Source organism: Miniopterus schreibersii (assembly GCF_964146895.1).
Source record: "Miniopterus schreibersii genome assembly, chromosome: 5".
Taxonomy (NCBI): domain Eukaryota; kingdom Metazoa; phylum Chordata; class Mammalia; order Chiroptera; family Miniopteridae; genus Miniopterus; species Miniopterus schreibersii.
In genome coordinates, this window is record NC_138106.1 from 7,943,003 (window position 1) to 7,961,516 (window position 18,514).

Here is an 18,514-nt window from a genome sequence, read left to right on the forward strand (position 1 = left end):
ATGTACAATAAAAAAAAATCTCTCATGAACTGGGTAAAATGGCAGAAGCACATTAATAGTAAGGTATTTTAATTCACTTCTTTCAGTCCCTATCAAGTAAGACAAGAAAACAAAAAACAGATCTAGAATAAACAAGGTTGATCTTATACACATATATCTAATTCTGTGTCCTGAAAAAAGACAAAACACAGTACACTCTCTTTTCAAAAACAAAGAAGACTTATACAATTTTATAATATATTAGATCACAAGGGAAACCTCAATAAATTCCAAGAAGTGAAATAGAAACCAATTTCTAAAGCTTTAATAAAACTAAAAATAATAAAGTTGAAGCAAGGAAAAAAATATTAATACTCAACCTATTGGAAATGAAAATAAAACCTCTGTTTTTTTCTTGTTTCAAAGAGGAAATCAAACTGGAACAGCAGCCTATCTAGGAAATTACAATAATGAGGATATTATATATCAGACCCATGGGATAGGGTCAAAGCTGAAAGCAAAATAATAGTCATATCCTTAAATGCTTTCTGCAAAAACTAACCAAGCACTCTAAGGGGAAAAGTAGACAAACTAACACAAAACTTAAAGAAAACAAGGAGGAGAAAGACAGAAGAACTGATGATAGCATCAGAATCACAACTAAAACACAGAACCACCGTCACTCAGAGCCTCCTGACACCTGGCTGCACAGAAGCCCCACAACCAGGGACCTGAGGGAGCATCAGAGCAGGAGGAGGGGCCGAGACGCGGGCGGATGGGGGCTGACTCGGAGACGCGGCTGGGCCCACACCCTGTGCTGCGGGGTAAACCCAGGAGGGAATCTCGGCGGTGGGGGTTTCCCGGGGGAGCGAGGGGGTCCCAGCCCCACATCAGGCCCCCAGCCCAGGGTCCCAGGGCTGGGAAGAGACGTCCCCACAACTCCGGGCTGTGAAACCAGCGGGGACTGTCGCTGAGGGTCACCGAGGCTGCGGGAGCCCCAGCAGCTCCTCTAAAGGGCCCGGCACGGACTCACTCGGACGCTCCCTCTGAGCCCAGCGCCGGGAGCAGCCTGAAAGGAGCCGGGACACTCGGGGAGGAACTAACCTGCCTGAGATCCGGGCGAGAGCTGGAGGGGCAGCTTCCTCCCAGGCAGAAGGGCTGGCGGAGGCCATGGCTCCTGTGGCGAGTCCTCCCACACACAGCCGGCAGGCAGGCACCATATTTGAGTCCCCAGCACCTGACTCACCTTTGGCCCCGCCCCGTGATTCCCGGAGGCCCCGCCCCTCCCCACCTGCAGCTCATCTGGGCCATTCCCAGGGACTTTTCTGTGCAAGTGGCCTCTCGAGCCCCATGCTTAGGACTTTCCTAAAATCTCTCAGACAAGCAGCAGTGGGCCCCATACTGCTTGAGAAGCAGCCCCAGGCCTGCCACCAGCGGCAGCTGCATTGGCTCATAGCTTGGCCTCTCCTGGGCACCTCCAAGCCCAGCACAAGTAGCAGCAAACTACGGTTTGCTGTGGAGCTCATGCTGGGTGGCCCCTGGCAAGGCACCGGCAGAGGCTGACTTTGCACCTCCCGGGAGGCCCCAGAGACAGTGCACCTGGTGGTCAGACTTGACCACACTGGATTACAACCCTACCACATCCACGAGTGACACTCAAGGGGTGCATTTGGTGAACACCAAAGCTCCACTGAAGTAAATCCTGCTCCATAGGGGTGTCTCCAGTACAGCAGCTCTTTGGCTGTAGTTGTAGCTGGTCCTCACAGGTGATTGGCCTGGGGGTCAGTTCCTCCCAGGGATGCCAACAGCAACCAAGGCTCAACTACAACAGGACAGTGCACACAGCCCACACAGGGGAGCACCTAGAAGGCCCAGCTCAGGTGACTCGGGAGGCTGAGCCACTGGACCCTACAGGACACCTACTACACAAAGCCACTCTACGAATTCCAGGAGACACAGCAGCTCTACCTAATACATAGAAACAAACACCTGGAAGCAGCCAAAATGGGGAGGCAAAAAAACATGTCATAAAGGAAAGAACAGAAGAAATCTCTAGAAGAGGAACTAAATGAAATAGATCCAAGCAAGCTAATAGATACAGAGTTCAGAATTTTGTTTATAAGAATGTTTAAGCAGACTATTAAGGAAATAACTGAGAAAATCAATAACATAATAAAGTACCAATTTGAAATGAAGGCTACAGGAACTGAAATGAAGACTAATTTACATGGAATCAACAGTAGAGTAGAGGACGCTGAGAATCAAATCAGCAATTTGGAACATGAGGAAACAAAAAACACCCAACCAGAAGAGCAAAAAGAAAAAAGAATCCAGAAATATGAAAATAGTATAAGAAGCCTCTGGAACAACTTCAAGAGGCCCAACATTCGTATTATTGGGGTGCCAGTAGGGGAAGAAAGAGACCAAGAAATTGAAAACCTATTTGAAATATAATTACAGAAAATTTCCCTTGCCTGGGGAAAGAAATAGACTTACAAGTCCAGGAAGCACAGAGGGTCCCAAACAAGAAGAACCCAAAGAGGCCCACAGCAAGACACATCATAATTAAAATGTCAAAGATTAAAGACAATGAGAGAATCTTAAAAGCAGCAAGAGAAAAGCAATTAGTTACCTACAAAGGAGCACCCATATGACTGTCAGCTAATTTCTCAACAGAAACTTTGCAGGCCAGAAGGGAATGGCAAGAAATATTCAAAGTGATGAAAAACATGGAACTACAACCAAGACTGCTCTACCCAGCAAAGCTATCATTTAGAACTGAAGGTCAAATAAAGAGCTTCACAGATAAGAAAAAGCTAAAGGAGTTCATCACCACCAGACCAACACTACAGGAAATGTTGAAGGGTCTTCTTTAAGAAGAAGCTAATGAACAAAAGAATCTGGTGAACTAAATAGATCCAGAGACACTGACACATGGCTCAAGAACTGTTGACGCCCAACCCAAGATTCCCTCATCTCAGAAAACGGTCTCATCGATTTCTCAGTCCCTTGGTCCTAGAACCTGGGTGTCATTCTTGCTTGTCTCTTCTTACAATGATTATTCAGTAAAACACTGGGCAGACGATACTACTGTGTGTTTGTTATTCTTTCTGCTGTTTTTTCTTACTAACAGAACTACAGTTTTGTTTGGGGGTAGCAACGTGTTCAGATAAAGAAATTTTTATTTCCTAGCCTCCCTTACAGCTAGATGTGGGTCGCTTAAATATAGGTGGAAGTTGCTAAGGCTCCAAGGAAGTTATTTTAACTGATTTTTTTAAATCAATATCTGGAACACAGATGTAATGCTGGAGGTGTGCAGCCACGTTGTGAACATGAGACAGCATACATAATGTAGCTGATTTTTATGTTTAAACCCTTCAACTATCTAACTGGTATTCACTTCACTATATATATAGTGAGGTTCCTTCTTTTTAAGCCACAATTTGAAGTTTACTTGATCAGTTATCTTTTGTTCAGAAGACCGATATTAGAAGATCCCATGTTACTTACTGCATCCCATATCTGGCTTCTGCCCCCCCCTAAATTGAAAACCAGCTGTAAACAGACTTATAGATGCCAAAGGGGATCCTCTCCTGTTTCCTTAATCTGCCTGGGTGCTGGTCTGCGATGAAGTGATTAAAAAAAATTTTTTTTTTAATTGACTTCAGAGAGAGGAAGAGAGGAGAGGGAGAGAGATATAGAAGCATTGATGAGAAACATCTATCCGCTGCCTCCTGCACGCCCCCTACTGGGGATCCAGCCCTCAACCCAGGCGTGTGTCCTGACCAGGAGTTGAACCACCAGCCTCCTGGTGCATGGCACGATGCTCAACCCACTGAGCCACACTAGCTGGGCTGCCATGGAGTGATTTTTAAATGAAAAGAGAAAATTCATAAATTCATAAATCTAAGAGCTGTCCCGACCCTCCAACAGTTGACATCACCTCTGATCCCCAGGCTGGAAAATGGGGAGCCGATCACAGACGTGAGCAGGAGACCCCTACTGTAACTGGTTATGCGGCTCATAAACATGCACAGCAGGCACCTCCTGACCCCGGCTGCAGTGTTCGTGTTTCAGAATGTCACTGTGCGTAGGCCCACTTGTAAAATACGTTTTCCACCAGCATTAGCACTGCTGCTGGGCGCAGGGGTCTCTTGCAACCCTTTGGACTTGTTATATGGCAGCGAAAGAAAAACCTTTCAAACAGCCGTTTCATTGGCACACGCTGGTCACCACCTTCGGTTCTTACTGCTATTTCCTCTCTTTACCCTACTTTTTATCTCCAGAAGTACCTTTTCTTCTACACGGACTAAATAAATGAGTCTGTGAAAGGTCGAGTCTGCAGCGGGATCCGGGGGACACGCTGGTGGCGGGAAGGAAATGTACTGCCAGGGAGTCGATCAAGCAATCCCTCTTCTGAGGTGTGCTTTTGAATTTGGGAAACAGCCTGAGTTTTTGTGGCCAGAGGAACCAATTGAGCGGCCCGGCTCTGTGCAGGATACGCCCTGATGCGGCAGGGCCTCAGCAGACAGCCTAGAAGGTGCTGGTGAGCCGCTGAGAGGCCTCGGGGGGGTGGGGGGGCTGTTCTCGGGCACCCTCTCTCACCGGACTTGTCAGGCCCTCAAACCACGGTGCTGGGTCTTGGAAACCTCGCTCTCCTGAACCAGGGCTTTGGCACCCACTTGACATGGACTCTTCCAGAAGCAGCTATGCAGGGATAAGATAAGCCAGTGCAAGTTAAAACCCCAGATGGCACTGGTGTGACTTATTCAACAGATGCAGTCATCTTTATGTTAAGACACAGAGAAAATCACCCTGTTCACCCCCTGCCAGGCGCTCTCCACAGTCTGCTTGTGGTGTGAGGCGGGGGAGGTCTCCGGGAAGCAGCATCGTGTCCCCTCTGAGGCTGTGCTTTTGCCCGGCAGGGTCCCAAGTCTAGGGCTGGACGCTGGTAACAGTAACTCCTGGCTCAGTGGACATTAAGCTGCAGGGTTCAGGTTTCCTCTGAAGTCCCCACCAACTCTCTCAACACTGTGCGGCTCCAAACACTTTCTGTTTCATCCTGGGGGCAAGGAAAGAAGGGAGGCGGGTGCAGGGAGCAGCTCCAAGGGCCTGTAAGACGTCATCTCTCCGAGGGTGGAGATGTGCAGGCTCAGAGTCACTGGGGTACAGACAGATCCACAGCTGGAAGAGGCAAGGCTGCGGCTGGGCCAGGGCCTTCCTCACCCCCAAATCTGTGAGGTCTGCAGGGAAACCTCAGCAGTCTCCTCCGTGTTTTGACTGTCTATAACCTTTATCTTAGGGTGACTCAAACGGGCACTTCCCCAAGCCAACTACTGCTCCCTCCAGAACATCAGAGCCAACAGGGGCACAAGAGCAAGCCCCGGCAGCAGGGATGGGTGGGTGAAGGGTGGGTGCCGGTGAGGATGGGTCAGCGGGTAGGGTGGTGGCAAGTGGATGGGAGCGTGGAGGGTGCAGGTGATGACTAGGAGGGTGGGTGGTGGTCCTACGGTGGGCAGGTGGTGGGTGTTGGTTGGAGTAGGGGGTGGGTACATGGTGGGCGATGGTCGGTGAGTAGGCAGGTGGACAAGTGAGTGGTGACTATTAAGAAGCCATTTTCATAACAGCTTTCAGAGAGAAATGACCAATATTTACAATCATTTGCAATGATTCCAACAAATCCTTTGGCTAAAGGGCAGTTTGAGAGAAAAGTGTTCCTTGTAGGGTTGATGTTTTCCAGCTCGTGAGCTCACTCCCCACAGAATATGCATCTCCTGCCAAGTTTCTGTTCCTTCCCAGCTGTCACCTGTCGGGTTCCACGACAGCGCCTTCCTTACCTTAATGGGCAATTCATTCACGTGGCAGCTATTTACTGTTGTCTAGCTTTCGTCAGGCACCATGAAACATGCTGGTTCTGTTTTTTTTTCAATTAAAAGGGAAATACTTATAGTCTAGAGTAAGCAAGTAAAAAGCAAATGAATTTATAAGCATAAACTGTGATCAAAGCTGTGAAGAAAATGAGCGTGGAGCAGGGTGAGAGGATGATAACAGGTCTCAGCGAGAGAGAGGCCAGAGTGAAGCCAAGGCCTGAAAGCCAGCAGAGCCAGCCCGGAGACAAGCAGGGGAAGGGCCTCCAGGCACAGGAAACAGCCTGTGCAAAGGCCCTGTGCGGGCAAAGGGCTAATGTTCAAGGGCAGACGGGAGGCCAACGTGGCCCAAGTGTGATGACCAGGCTGATGTGCTGGGACGGTCCCAGGTGAGGCCTGTTATCTCAATGTCTCTCTCAAAAATGTCGCAGTCTGGACAATCTGTACCAAGGTCACTCGATGACAAGCGAGAGAGAAATGATAAGAAGCCAATCGGAGGGGAGTGCAGGAGCTGCCCACGCGGCCGGGGCAAGGACTCCAGTGTTCGTTCTACCGCACTGAGAAGGGACCGGATGGGGCTTCTGTCACATTCCCCAAGTACCATCAACACTTAACGAAGGCCCCTGGGAAGTTCAAGACCAGGGGTTTCCATCCATTCACAAATCAAAGTGTGTTTATTGAGTAACCAGACTTTATGTTATGCACTGGGGATTTAAAAATGGGAGAGATTAAGCAGACGGCCAGTAAGCGCGTGAAAAGGTATTGAGAGCCGTGTCCCCTTGTCCTCCACGGAACATTCTGGGCTCCACGGAGCTCGCCCCAGGGCCTCCACTGCACATTGTACCAGCACTGAGGCTGGCCGTGGGCACATCCAGGGACAGGAGACCCGTGAGGGACCAGCCCTGACTTCTGAGCGTCTCGGGGCTGAGCACAGACAGATGGAAAAGCGCTTCCCCAGAGAAACCAACTTTCCGCTCCAAGGGGGGTTGCAGGGGTCTCGCCAAGGCTCTAAGGTCCGTCTTCTCACCTCGTTTGGCTCATAGACAACCCCATGTTGCATCGGAAAATGTTGTAGGATTCCCTTTGCTGCTGGATGGATAAGCACAGAAACCAACCAAGGCAAAGGCCGTGCAGGGCCCGGTGGCAGGAGAGCACAGAGATGGCTTCTGCCTTCCCTCGCCTCCCACCACTGAGCTCGCAGTCGGCTTCCCCCCAACGCCCACCTGGGTCTTGCATTTTGGACAGGCTGCCAGGTTGTGTTTCTTCCATCCACTTCATCGGCCAGGAAACAGGAGCTCCCAGTGAGGCCGAAGCTCTGGCCTTAGAAGTAAAAATAACCAGTGACTCACCGGAGCCGAGCAGACAGACCTGGTTTTGTCACTTGGGCCAGGCTGCTCCATGAGGCTGTCATTTCCTCCGCTGTGAAGCCGGTGTACCACCCAGGGCAGGGCAGTGGTTTGGCAGCTCACAGTTAGGAGGCCCCACTCTTCCTGCAGCATGTTTAGCCTGGAAGAGAAAGCCCCAAACGGGGAGGTGATATTATCTGAAATGCTGGAAAGGGGGTGCGAGCCCTTGGTGTGGCTCAGAGGACACAGCCAGAGCTGGCCTGATGCCACTGATGGGAGAACTGGCCACCTAGGCTAAGTGGCAATGGAGCAGTCGTCCCCACAAAGTGGTGAGCTCCCCATCCCTGGAAGGCTTCAAGCAGAGGTGGAGTGAGGTGAAGCCGTGATGCACAGTATCCCTGCATTAGGAGGTGGGTTATATGAGCAGAACTGTGGGTGGAAGAGCCCAGCCCCGGGGTCTCTGTCTTCCTGGAAGCAAATTTGGCATCTGTCCCTTGTTCAGGGAACGTGGGCCTCAGTCCCCCCTCCTCCTGGGTTCAGGGAAATGGGGCAGACATGAGCCATCCCACCAGACTGGGTGCTTCTGCTCTGAAACACAAACTCATAAGACCCTCCCAACAATGGAGTGCTGGGATCTCCCCTCAGCAGCTACAATGAGTCAGAATCACTGCAGTTGTCATCTTTTTCCCGTTTGATTTAACTCACATATGACACTATATTGATTTTAGGTGTACATGACTTGAATATGGATTATGGAATGATTGCCACCATAAGTTAAGAAACTATGTGTGCTAATGGATGTTAACTATTTTTCTTGTGATAAGGACTTTTAAGATCTCCTCTCTTAGCAACTTTCAAATAAACAATTCAGTAGTTAACTCTGGTCACCATGCTGTACATCCCCAGACTTATTTATCTTGATAACTAGTTTTTTCCTCCTGACCGCCTCACTGTAGTTGTCATCTTGACCTCCAAAACACTCAGGTGTGCGGGCCCCTCAGCTCCCACGTGCTGGTGGTCTGGCCCTGGTCCACCCTCTGCCTGGACTATTGCAGTCGCTCCTAACTGCTATCTCTTCCACACCCCATCCTCCAGGCTGCGTCCACAGCGGTCCACACAGGTCCAGCTAACAGCAGTGTAACAGCCCACTGTATAGTTCTACTGTAATTTAACCTATTGGTAGACACTTAATGATTCCCAGCCTTCCCATCTCAAAATATTGCAAAGAACCTTAGTGTATATCTTTGTATAGTTGTGAGGCATAGCAGATATACTTGTTGCTAATATGCAGAAAAATGTCATTAGGACTTTTTTTGGCTTATAAACCTTTTTTTGAGGTTAGCTTCTTCAAATTCATTGTACTTTTGACTACATTTAACATGAACATCTTTTATTTTTATTTTTAAAAAAAATATATTTATTGATTTCAGAGAGGGAGAGGGAGAGAAACATCAGTGATGAGTCATTGATCGGCTGCCTCCTGCACACACCCCCACTGGAGATCGAGCCCGCAACCCAGACATGTGCCCTGACTGGGAACTGAACCTCGATCTCCTGGATTATAGGTCAATGCTCAACCGCTGAGCCACGTCGGCTGAGCAACATGAACACCTTTTATACCTAGCTATATGCATGTGACATTCTCATGGAGTGCTCTGATTCAGTATATAACTCATTGGAATGACAAAGTAGCATTTAATTATATAGAAAGGAATAAAGATGAAGTGTATTGCAAATAGATAATATACTACTTTCATAACCATGGGGTTAAAAATCCTTCCATTAAAAATTAGTTAGTACATTTGACAGTGGCGTCAAGGGCTGGTGATGTCGCCCCTAGCGGCTTACTCGAGTACTCGCCCCATGAGGAACTGAAATTCATCGCTTCCCTATAACCAGCGTGGAACTACTGTGGGACTGGCTTCAAAAGGACAGCATCTCCTCATTCCTATAACTTTAGGTGGGAGCAGAGTCACAATGGAGCTGAGTGGCGAAGTTTTCTTCAAGATTTAGCCCCCTCTTGGGTAGCTGAATATAGGTATTGCCCACGAAATCAGTAAAAGCAAAGCATTTTAACAGCCCGTCACCGGTGTATCTTCCAGATTTCATGCCTTGCCAACCAGTAGTTCAGTGCTGACTGCCCACGAATGTTTGTTTTGTTAAGTGCACGGGCCTGGCTGGGTGTCTCCCTCACCCGTAGCTGATTACAGGGCCTGAACAAAGCCTAGACGTGAGTTGGGTTGATTTTGTTTGTAAGCCCCACAGGTAATGGGTGCCGGTGGCTGGGAGGCAGGGAGGGAAGAGGGGGCTGCAGGAGACGGGCAGGCCTGGAGCGCTGACCTCGGCAGACATCCTCCCAAGCACACAGTTCTCAGACCTGCTGAGGGTGCTCGCCAGGAGTGGAGAGATCCCGAGTTATTTCAAAGACAGGTTACACTTGCAGTGCCTTTCTCAGGTAATATGAGAGACACCAAGTTGTTGTATTAAGAGAGGGTGGTATCAACTCCATATCATCACTAAGCATTTGTCGCCACAGCTTTTAAAGGGACAGTACTTGTTGCTTCACAGGTCTCTCAGAGCCAAAACTTGAAAAAGCAGGACTTCTACAGGGGATCCAGGTTAGTCTTTTTCTCTCTGCTGACCATGTCAGTGCTGACAAAGGCCAGACTTCAGGTGCTGAAGCCCACCCAATTTGTTGAACAATGCTCCCCTCTAGGTGTGGCCACCAGGGGCTGAAACCAATGTCCAAGGCCACTTGAACAAGCCTGAGAGGGACAGGGACCACTGGGAGGAGGGGCTGAGCGGCCTGCAGAGCCTTTAAGCCGAGGAGGCCCTACTACTGAGCAGATGCAGTGAGGACAGTGACGCCTAGTGGCCACAAGAATGCACATGCACGTGTGTGCGTAGGGGGAAGTGGGATCGGGCTTACCTGCACCCACTTAACCCCATCTCTCATTTCTGTCCTCTAACCCCTCCCCTGTGAAACAGGTGAAGTCCAAGTTTTTGGAGCTGTAATCAAACTTCTTCAGATGAAGTAATTTGTTCAAGGTCTAGCCGTCCTAAGATAGAGACAGATGGACAAACACACACATACACCGGGTGAGAGGGAGCAGAGAATGAAATACAGCAAAATAACACAAAAAGGGAAGCTGTGGGAGCCCCCAGACCCCAGGCTCGTGAGGGGTGGGCCACCCACCCTCCCTCTGCTCCCCCACTGGAAGTGTTCAGAGCCCGGGCCTGGGCACTATTTCAGTAAGAAGGGTCCACAGCACCGTCGAATGCAGATGTGAGTGCCCATGGCCAGTCCCGCCTGCACAGGGACGACCTCAAACACACGTCACTCCAGTTTCGAGAAGCTGAAAACAACCCTTCTCCCCTGAGGAGCTGGAAGCGTCTCCCACACGCCACCCTCCAGCCTGGGGCCCTGGTGAGGGAGCTTCCCCCTCAGTCAGGGAGGAAGCGCAGAATAAGCGAGAGCTTTCGGGGCAAAGCATGTACCAGAAGAGACCATTTCCACGGAAGGCCTTTTCCCTTGATTTCCCAACTTGGCCACGTCAGAATCACCCGAGGGGCTTGAAAGGACCCTGACGTTCAGACCGAGCCCCAGGCCGATCAGACCAGACCCTCTGCAGGGGACCCAGGCGTCAATATTTTGGTCGGCTCTTCGAGTAATTTCAATGCACAGCTAACGCTGAGAACCACCGGTCAAAACAGACATGACTGGCAGTTTAAAACACCTCCACGCCAAATGTGACCCACACCTGCGTGGTGACAGCTCTGCAGGCGTCCACCTTCCAGGTCTCCGCACTGAAATGACCCTGTTTGCCAGCTTCCCGTCTAAAAGGGAGGCGAGTTTGTGGATTAAGCAAAGAAGCGATGCTTTCCCCCAGTTCTTTCCTCTGTGGCTGCTGACGAGTTAGTCTCCTCCTGTCCCCAGGCAGGGGCTTGGCGGGCAGCTCCTGGCCGTCGCTCATGCTCGTGCCGACGCCTGTCCGACCGGGAAGGAGGCCCTGGGTGTAGCACTCCCATCTGCGTGGCTCGTGTTCACTAAGCCAAAGTGACAGGCATCAAGCACTGATTCACATCCCACTGTGACATCTCTTCTCAGTGCCAGCTCCTAAACAGGGGCTCCACCAGCTGCCACACTGGCCGCCTCTGGGTCACCTCACCCTGTGCCTCCTGCAGCAACAATCCCTGACTGTCGTCACCCTCCCAGGGTCCTCGAAAAGCAGAGGCGTGGGCGTAAATTGCTAAGTTACTTTTTCTTGCTTTGAAAACTCAATCTAAAAAGTGAATGTATTTGGATACCAAACTGTATCTAAAGTAAAATCTCAACCCTTTCCTTAAAAAGAAAAATAAAAATGTGAAGAGGGAAATATGCCAAAACAGTAACAAGGGCTCCCTCTGGGGTGAGATGACGGGGTTCCTACCCCCACCCTGTTCTTTCCTCCTTCACTCTAGTTTACTAACTTTTTAGAATGGACATTATTACCTTTAAAGTCAGAAAGCAAATGTAACAAACTTCCAAAAATTAGTCAACTATTTAGAAGCTAAATCTAATAACCATTCACACTCCAGAATCTGACAGAATAAACCTTCACAAACCCCTTTCCAGCCCCAGCTTTCGGAGGGTCCACCATGAGGTGCCTGCACTTCCACAGAAGTATCGCAGGAGAGGCCTGACGGATTTTCACACCAGACACTGTTCAGCTGGTCCAGCTCTACTGAAATGTCCACATCTCCGGGGTAAACTGTATCCTCAACACAAGCGCAAACCTATTGCTGGAGGAAAACCGGTCCATGTGCATCTTGTTACAGAAATCAGATTATGAGCGTCTGACGCCCCGGTCTGGGGTCTTCAGCACAGGCCCCTTCCCGGTGCGCACAGGAGTCCCCAGGCGTGGCAGCCCTCAAGCACAAGATGGGTCTCCTCCAGGGCTCAGTCACTGCTCACTGTCCTTGTTCTCCCCAGGTCTGGGCCGCTTTAGCTCCGGGGGACTGCCCTGAGGGTCTCCGGGTGTCTCTGAAACATTAACAAACAAGGCTGGCCAGTAAGTGAAGACTTAAGTTTTAGAGCTGATGTTAATAAAATAAATTGTGCGCCCAGACAAGGAATTAAGCTGCCTGCGCCAGGTCCTATGTGCCTAGAAGCAAAAGGATCTACACCAATGGTTCCCAACCAGAGGTGACGTTGCCTCCCAAGGGAGAGTGGCCAATGCTGGGGATATTTTAGAATGTCATGGGGGGGAAAGGGTACAACATCCAAGGATGCTAATGAACACCCATAATCACAGGACAGCCCCACAACAGAGACCGATCCAGTCCAAAATGTGAGCGGCACCGAGGCTGAGAAGCAGTTGCAGCGCCTCCTGACATCTAGTTCACCTGACTGCTTCTGGGAAGGTGGTCTCCCCACTGAGAACAGACAGGTGGCCAGTGAGTCTGGATGGTGGTCTAGTAAGGTGCATCCCTGCTTTCTCAGAACGGACTTCAAACTAGTGGATGTTAATTTCCAAAAGAACAAAAGAAGATATTCTACCTTTAAGGAATGAAACCAGTACCAGGATCACTTACCTGACTGAATTCCGTCCGTGCAAGGGGTGGAAACCACAGTGCCTGGTGTGGAACTTGGAGTGTCTGTCTTTAAGGGCATTAAATTTACTCTCCTGATTAAAAGAACAAAAAGGGGTACATGGTGAATTCACGTCGTGGGAATTGTTTGTCTGACACCACATTTCAAAGCTACCCGAAGGAAACATCTGAAATTTGCAGCTGATCATCTCACACAAGACATTAAATATACAGCTGATGCACCCACCTGTTTAGTAACTAAGGCTTATGTTCATGGACTAAGTTAAACCATCACAGTTATGAGAGTCAACCCATAAGCCGTCATCTGAGAGTTCCAAAGTCTGAGTCTGGTTAATCACCAGAGCTATGCTGAACACCCTGCTCTCGGACATGCTTCCTACTCTGGAAAGCTCCGAAACACAGGTAATTCTTTTTAAAATCCACAATCCTCATTTTCTTTCTTTAATTTTTTTCTAATTTTTAAAATTGATTTTAGAGAGAGAAAGGGAGCGAGAGAGAGACAGGAATATCGACGTGAGAGAGAAGCATCAAATGGTCGCCTCCTGCACGCGCCCCAGTCAGGGTGGGAACTGCAACCTGAACACGTGCCCTGACTAGGAATTGAACCCGCCACCTTTTGGTGTTTGGGACGATGCTCCAACCAACTGAGCCACACTGGCCAGGGCCACAATCTTAATTTTCAACAACTATTACTTTTTCAAAAATTACAACTGCAAGAAGCTTGCAAGACATTAAGAGGGGAAAACGTAAATACTAAAAATATTTCAAAGAACACCTTTCCACTCCCTTCCTCCACCTAGAAAAAATAGGAAAAAAACAAAGCATTGCTAGTCTGCAGAAAGAAGTCTCTCACAAATAGCTGAACCCATGTTGCGGATCTGACAACGGAGTCATGTGAGCACAGCAGAGAGACACACACAGTGCTTCTAGCATCTTCTATCACCCGCCCCCCTCCCACCCTGTCAACCCCCGGGACAGTCTGTCTAGTTCAGGAGGTGGGGACTGGTGGAGAAGGCAGCAGACTGAGCCTGCGGGGGAGGGGGGTAACTTCCCTGCCATCCAGGGAGGAAACCTGGGGGCAGCAGCTGCTGGGGACAGAGGGTTAGAGGGCAGCGCTGGCACCTCTGTCTACAGCAGCAGTAGGGAACATCTGCCAGCAGCCTGACGAGGGCTGGGACAAACACATCTGCCCATCACCCGAGACAATCTACTGGCAGACCAGACGCACTGAGGTCTGTGAGCAAGGAAGCGGGGCTCTCGGAGCTGAGGTTAAGAAACGTCTCTGCAGCAGCATGAAGTCCCTGCTGCTGGCATTTCGCCTGCTAACAGTGGGGGCCTTCGGTGCGTCTTCAAGTTCTTACCGGGGTGTCGTCTTGCTCCAGGCCTGCAGTGTGTGGAGAGTGACCCTGCGGGGTGGGGGCGCTTTCCCGTTCTGGCTGCTGGGCGGTGGGCTCTTCTCCTCTGAGGGTCCGGGTGCTGGGCTCCTGGAGGCAGCAGCAGAGGGCAGGTCCTTGGTCACTGGGGCTGCAGACGGCTTAGCCTGAGGGGGCGCTGTGCAGGGACTGCCAGGATCTTGGATTTTGCTCGGGGGGGTCCCCTCTACCAGTCTGGGTCCTGGCGAAGACCCCTGTTGTGTCTGACTCTTAGTCTTCTTTGCCGTATCAGGAGTTCTCATGCTCAAATCTGGCTTCTCCACGAACGGTATTCCAAGCTCATCCTTCTCAAACGTCACGAAGGAACAGTAACCATCGGTGGAAGAAATGGCCAGGAAGGCCCCATCGCTGGACCTTTGTTCCCAAAACAGGAGAAAAAGTTAAAAATCTGACAGCCTGTGGGCCCTACACACGCTCGCACTACAGTTAGAAACGGGAAACTCAAGCAGAGTCACCAGCTTCATCTGAAGGAAAAACATGACTAAGAAAGGGTCTGTGCGCTTCCTCCCACCCTCTTCCCAGGTCCGTGTGACTTTCTCAGGCGCCACTTTCCCTGCACTGTCACCAAATGCACCTGAACAGAAGTGAGGTGACTTTGTTTCCCAAGAGAACAATAATATTAAAAGAAGAGAAAATGAGGGGTGAAGAGTAAGGCCTGAGCCTGCCGGGAAGGCTGGGCCAGGGAAGCCGGGAGGACGCACGTGGAAACCAGGGTGCAGGTGACTCCTAGGACAGGCCCGGATCTGGACAGCAGGAGCTCGCAGGCCAGCTTCCTCCCCGGTGGCCTGGTGAGCCCCCGAGCGACCAGAGAGCGTGGGGGCTCCCCTCAGGCTGAGAATTAGTTAACCCCACGGGCCACTCTGAACGGCACATGGAAGCGGTATTATACATCAGAAAAGGCTTTTCTTTTAACGTTGATTCCTTCTTCAAAAATTGGTAAATAAGGGCCAAAAAAAGCCTGTGCAGTAATGAAATGCTCCCTGACCGAGGGTCTGCTCCAGGGTCGCGGACACTGTGCCTCCTCCGCCCGCCTTCCCCCGCAGCCACGCACCAGGAAATGTCGCTCAGGGTGTGGTAATGTATGTTGGACACGTAGCCGAAAGGGAAGAGCTGCTGGGTGTCATAGAAGAGCACGGAGTCCTCCGAAGCCACGGCGAACACCAAGCGGTAGGGCAGGCGCACCATTGGCCCCTGTGACGGTCCGTCTGGGGGGAGCAGGGACAAAGGAAGGACAGTAACACCAGCAACAGCCAAGTTCCCACAGGAAACTAATAACAAATTCTCCCCCAAGAGCCTCTCCCCGGGGACATACTAAGCTTTACGAAAGAATTCACATCTTTGTACTGTATGTATGACCGTAGGAATAACCGAGAACCACGTGCGAACCAGGGACACTGTGTCACCATCCAAGAATCAAGAGCACCCAGGGTCCAAACTGAGGAGCATTTCTGATAAGGAAAACTAGGGTCACATGGAAACATTGTATCAAGTGATGTCTTAATGCTCTTCCCAGTCAATTACATTCATTCACATAAAAGTTTAGAGTTAAAAACAGCTTCCGCTTCCAGCCTCGGAGTAACAGGGACCCAATTTACCCTCCAATTTTTTAAGACACTGCCCATCAGCCATGAACGACAGTGATCCTTGAGTTGTGGAAAGCAAATGTGCTAAGCGGGAGGGGACCAGGCAGTGCCCAGTGCGTGCCCTGAGCTGCGGAGACGGAGCTGGGCTCCAGGCTGCAGCAGTGACCAGGGAGCTGCAGAGACCTGCGGGGGCCCTGTCGTCTGCGCTGAGCACTGGCCAGTGCATGTAGGTGAGGAAGCAACTCGAGGCCTGAGCAAGAACAGGAAAGAACAATCAATCCCGCCCGGCCGGCGTGGCTCAGCGGTTGGGCATCGACCTAGGATCCAGGAGATCGCAGTTCGATTCCCAGTCAGGGCACATGCCCGGGTTGCGGGCTCTATCCCCTGTCGGGGGCGTGCAGGAGGCAGCCCATCAATGACTCTCATCATTAATGTTTCTCTCTCTCTGAAATGAATAAAGATATATTTAAATATATATATATATATCAATCCCTGGTGCTCACACAGGCCAGAAACAGTGCATGTTGCCACCAGCCAGGGGACACACTCCTATTTCGGAGCAGGGATCAGAGCATTTAGAGGGCTTCCCCTCAGGAGTGGGGAAATCTGCCCTCAGAGCAGTGCTGCTGGGATCCCCCCAACACAGCTCAGCAGCAAGACCCAAAAGAAGTAAAACGTTTCCAAGTAACTTCACCACCTCCCAGAATAAAGTTTGAGAATATTTGTAAGAATAAAAATATATCCAGCATCTGCTAAGGTAAAATTCATGGTTGACATATAATAAAAAAATTACAGGGCACACAGAGGAGCAGGAAAATATGACCCAAAGTGAGGAGGGAGAAACAATAAAAACCAACGCTGTGTACACAAAGACACTACGAGAGCTGTAAAAACCACTCCACGTGTTCAAGGAGCAAGAAGAAAGACCCAAACAGAACTTCAGAGGGGACGACAGTGTCCCGGAGGGAGAAGGCAGTGGATGGCACCATGGGCAAGCTACACAGAGAAAGGGATAGTGGACTCGAAACAGCCACAGGAACTGTCCAAAGTAAAGCACTGTGAGGAGAGAAAACAAGGGGCAGAGCACCACCAAGCCGTGGGGATAACTTCACACAGCCCCACACGTGCAGCCAGAGTCCCTGAAGAGGGCGAAGGCATGGCAAAAAAGTATTTGAAGAAATAATGGCCAATATCCCCCAAATCTGGAGGAAAAATGTTAAAAAACAAAGAAAAATCCAATTTATACATAATTTTACTGCATTAAAAATCGATAATGAAGGACATTCAACCTGACTAGCACTGACAGTCTTTGATGTTGCTCTAAGCAAGGACAGTGTGTCCCAGATGATGCCAACAACAGACACACAGTTTGGTAACATCAGTGTCTGCTCCAGCTCTTACAAGCAACTAACCTAAGCCAAACCGACACATTTACCTTTCCCCATGAGATAAAATCCACACCCCACCCACCCTGGTGACCTGCCTGACAGGAAACACAACACAACCAATGGGTTCTGATGTACCTGTTTCCACCACCGGCCTCAACTCAAAGTAGACGGGACAGCAGCGGACAGCAAGCGTTGCTTTTCCAGGACACGGAAGATGAGCCACAGGCCTAAAGATTAATCATGGTTTTAGAGAAAGGTGCCATTCATTGCTCAACAAAAGCAAAAGGAAAAGGTAAACGTTTCAGACAGTTCTTCAGTTGCATACCTTTTCAGATTTTTCCTGGAGAAAATGTATGTTGTGTTGGTTACATTTTCACCAGACTCCACACATCCGGCTGGGGAGGCAGGGAAAGGCAGTGTGTTATTAAACTGTTCACCAGCAAAACCCCAAGGGGAGCCAATTCTGCTTTGTAAAATAATTATCCCAAAATATATATTCCCTGGACAATGTTTCTGTGACTGGGGTCGAATACAAACGTTCTGTCACAGTCTGGGCTCAGTCCTAACTTTGGTTCTAGACACCTGTCACCTGTGTGTCCTCTCACCTGAGTGTCATCTCACCTGAGGGGCTCAAACGCCCCCAGAGCCACTTCCGGGCCTTAGGCAGGAAGAAGATCTCTGCCTGAGATCCCAGCCAACTCCTGCTGAAGTGCTAGTGACTACACCCCTGGTTTTGTCCCCTGCATTCCAACCTCAGTTGCCACCTGAAGGCTGAGACTGGGCCTTTTCCCATCTGCCTGATGGAGCCAGGAGCTGCCAAAATCTCCAGCCCCCGCAGAAGCTGACTAGCTCTGGGGGGCAACCCACACCTGAGATCTCGTCTACACTAGCCCCAGGATGTGCTTAAAACCAGTCAGAGAATATACTTGAAACCTGGCAGAGAAGGACCGGCAGACACAGCTGCTCTGGGGAACATCTCCGTCTTATGTTGCTGTTTCCCGAAGCATATACTCTCTCACGTGGACCATTTCCTGTCTCCCAGGAGGGCAGCAGGCACCTCACCCCGTCCTTCCATCCCTGACACCCACTCTGACAAACCATTAAGCCATCTCTGCATTTCCTCCACGCTCACACAATCGTGACAGCCAGTTATAATTGAATTGCATATACATGCATATGGTGGGGCTTTTTGGTTTCCTTATAAAATGGAGTATTATTTAGACTCATTTTGCTTTTCTTAGTCAACTGCTCTTGAAAGTTCTTTTGCACAGCAACTAATGCATTCTCTTTTCCACTCTCCCTCCTCCCTGGTTTCCCTCCTTACGT

General features: G+C 50.0%; 1 protein-coding gene across 5 annotated transcripts in view; it reads right to left on the minus strand.

Annotated features, from left to right (window-relative positions):
* The window catches only part of CHAF1B (chromatin assembly factor 1 subunit B), a 371,302-nt gene that overhangs the window by 341,705 nt on the left and 11,083 nt on the right, over positions 1–18,514 (minus strand). For 3 of the 5 annotated variants that reach the window (XM_081138887.1, XM_081138890.1, XM_081138888.1), the window contains 6 exons: positions 17,514–17,583; positions 17,324–17,415; positions 15,269–15,422; positions 14,146–14,571; positions 12,767–12,858; positions 8,629–12,215 (listed from right to left, as the gene is read on the minus strand). In XM_081138887.1, coding sequence (XP_080995013.1) covers positions 12,136–12,215; positions 12,767–12,858; positions 14,146–14,571; positions 15,269–15,422; positions 17,324–17,415; positions 17,514–17,583 — 914 coding nt within the window. In that variant the 3' untranslated portion in view covers positions 8,629–12,135. Of the gene's footprint in view, positions 1–8,627; positions 12,216–12,766; positions 12,859–14,145; positions 14,572–15,268; positions 15,423–17,323; positions 17,416–17,513; positions 17,584–18,514 lie in introns of those variants that run through there. The other 2 variants (XR_013998912.1, XM_081138889.1) reach the window with 2 other exon arrangements.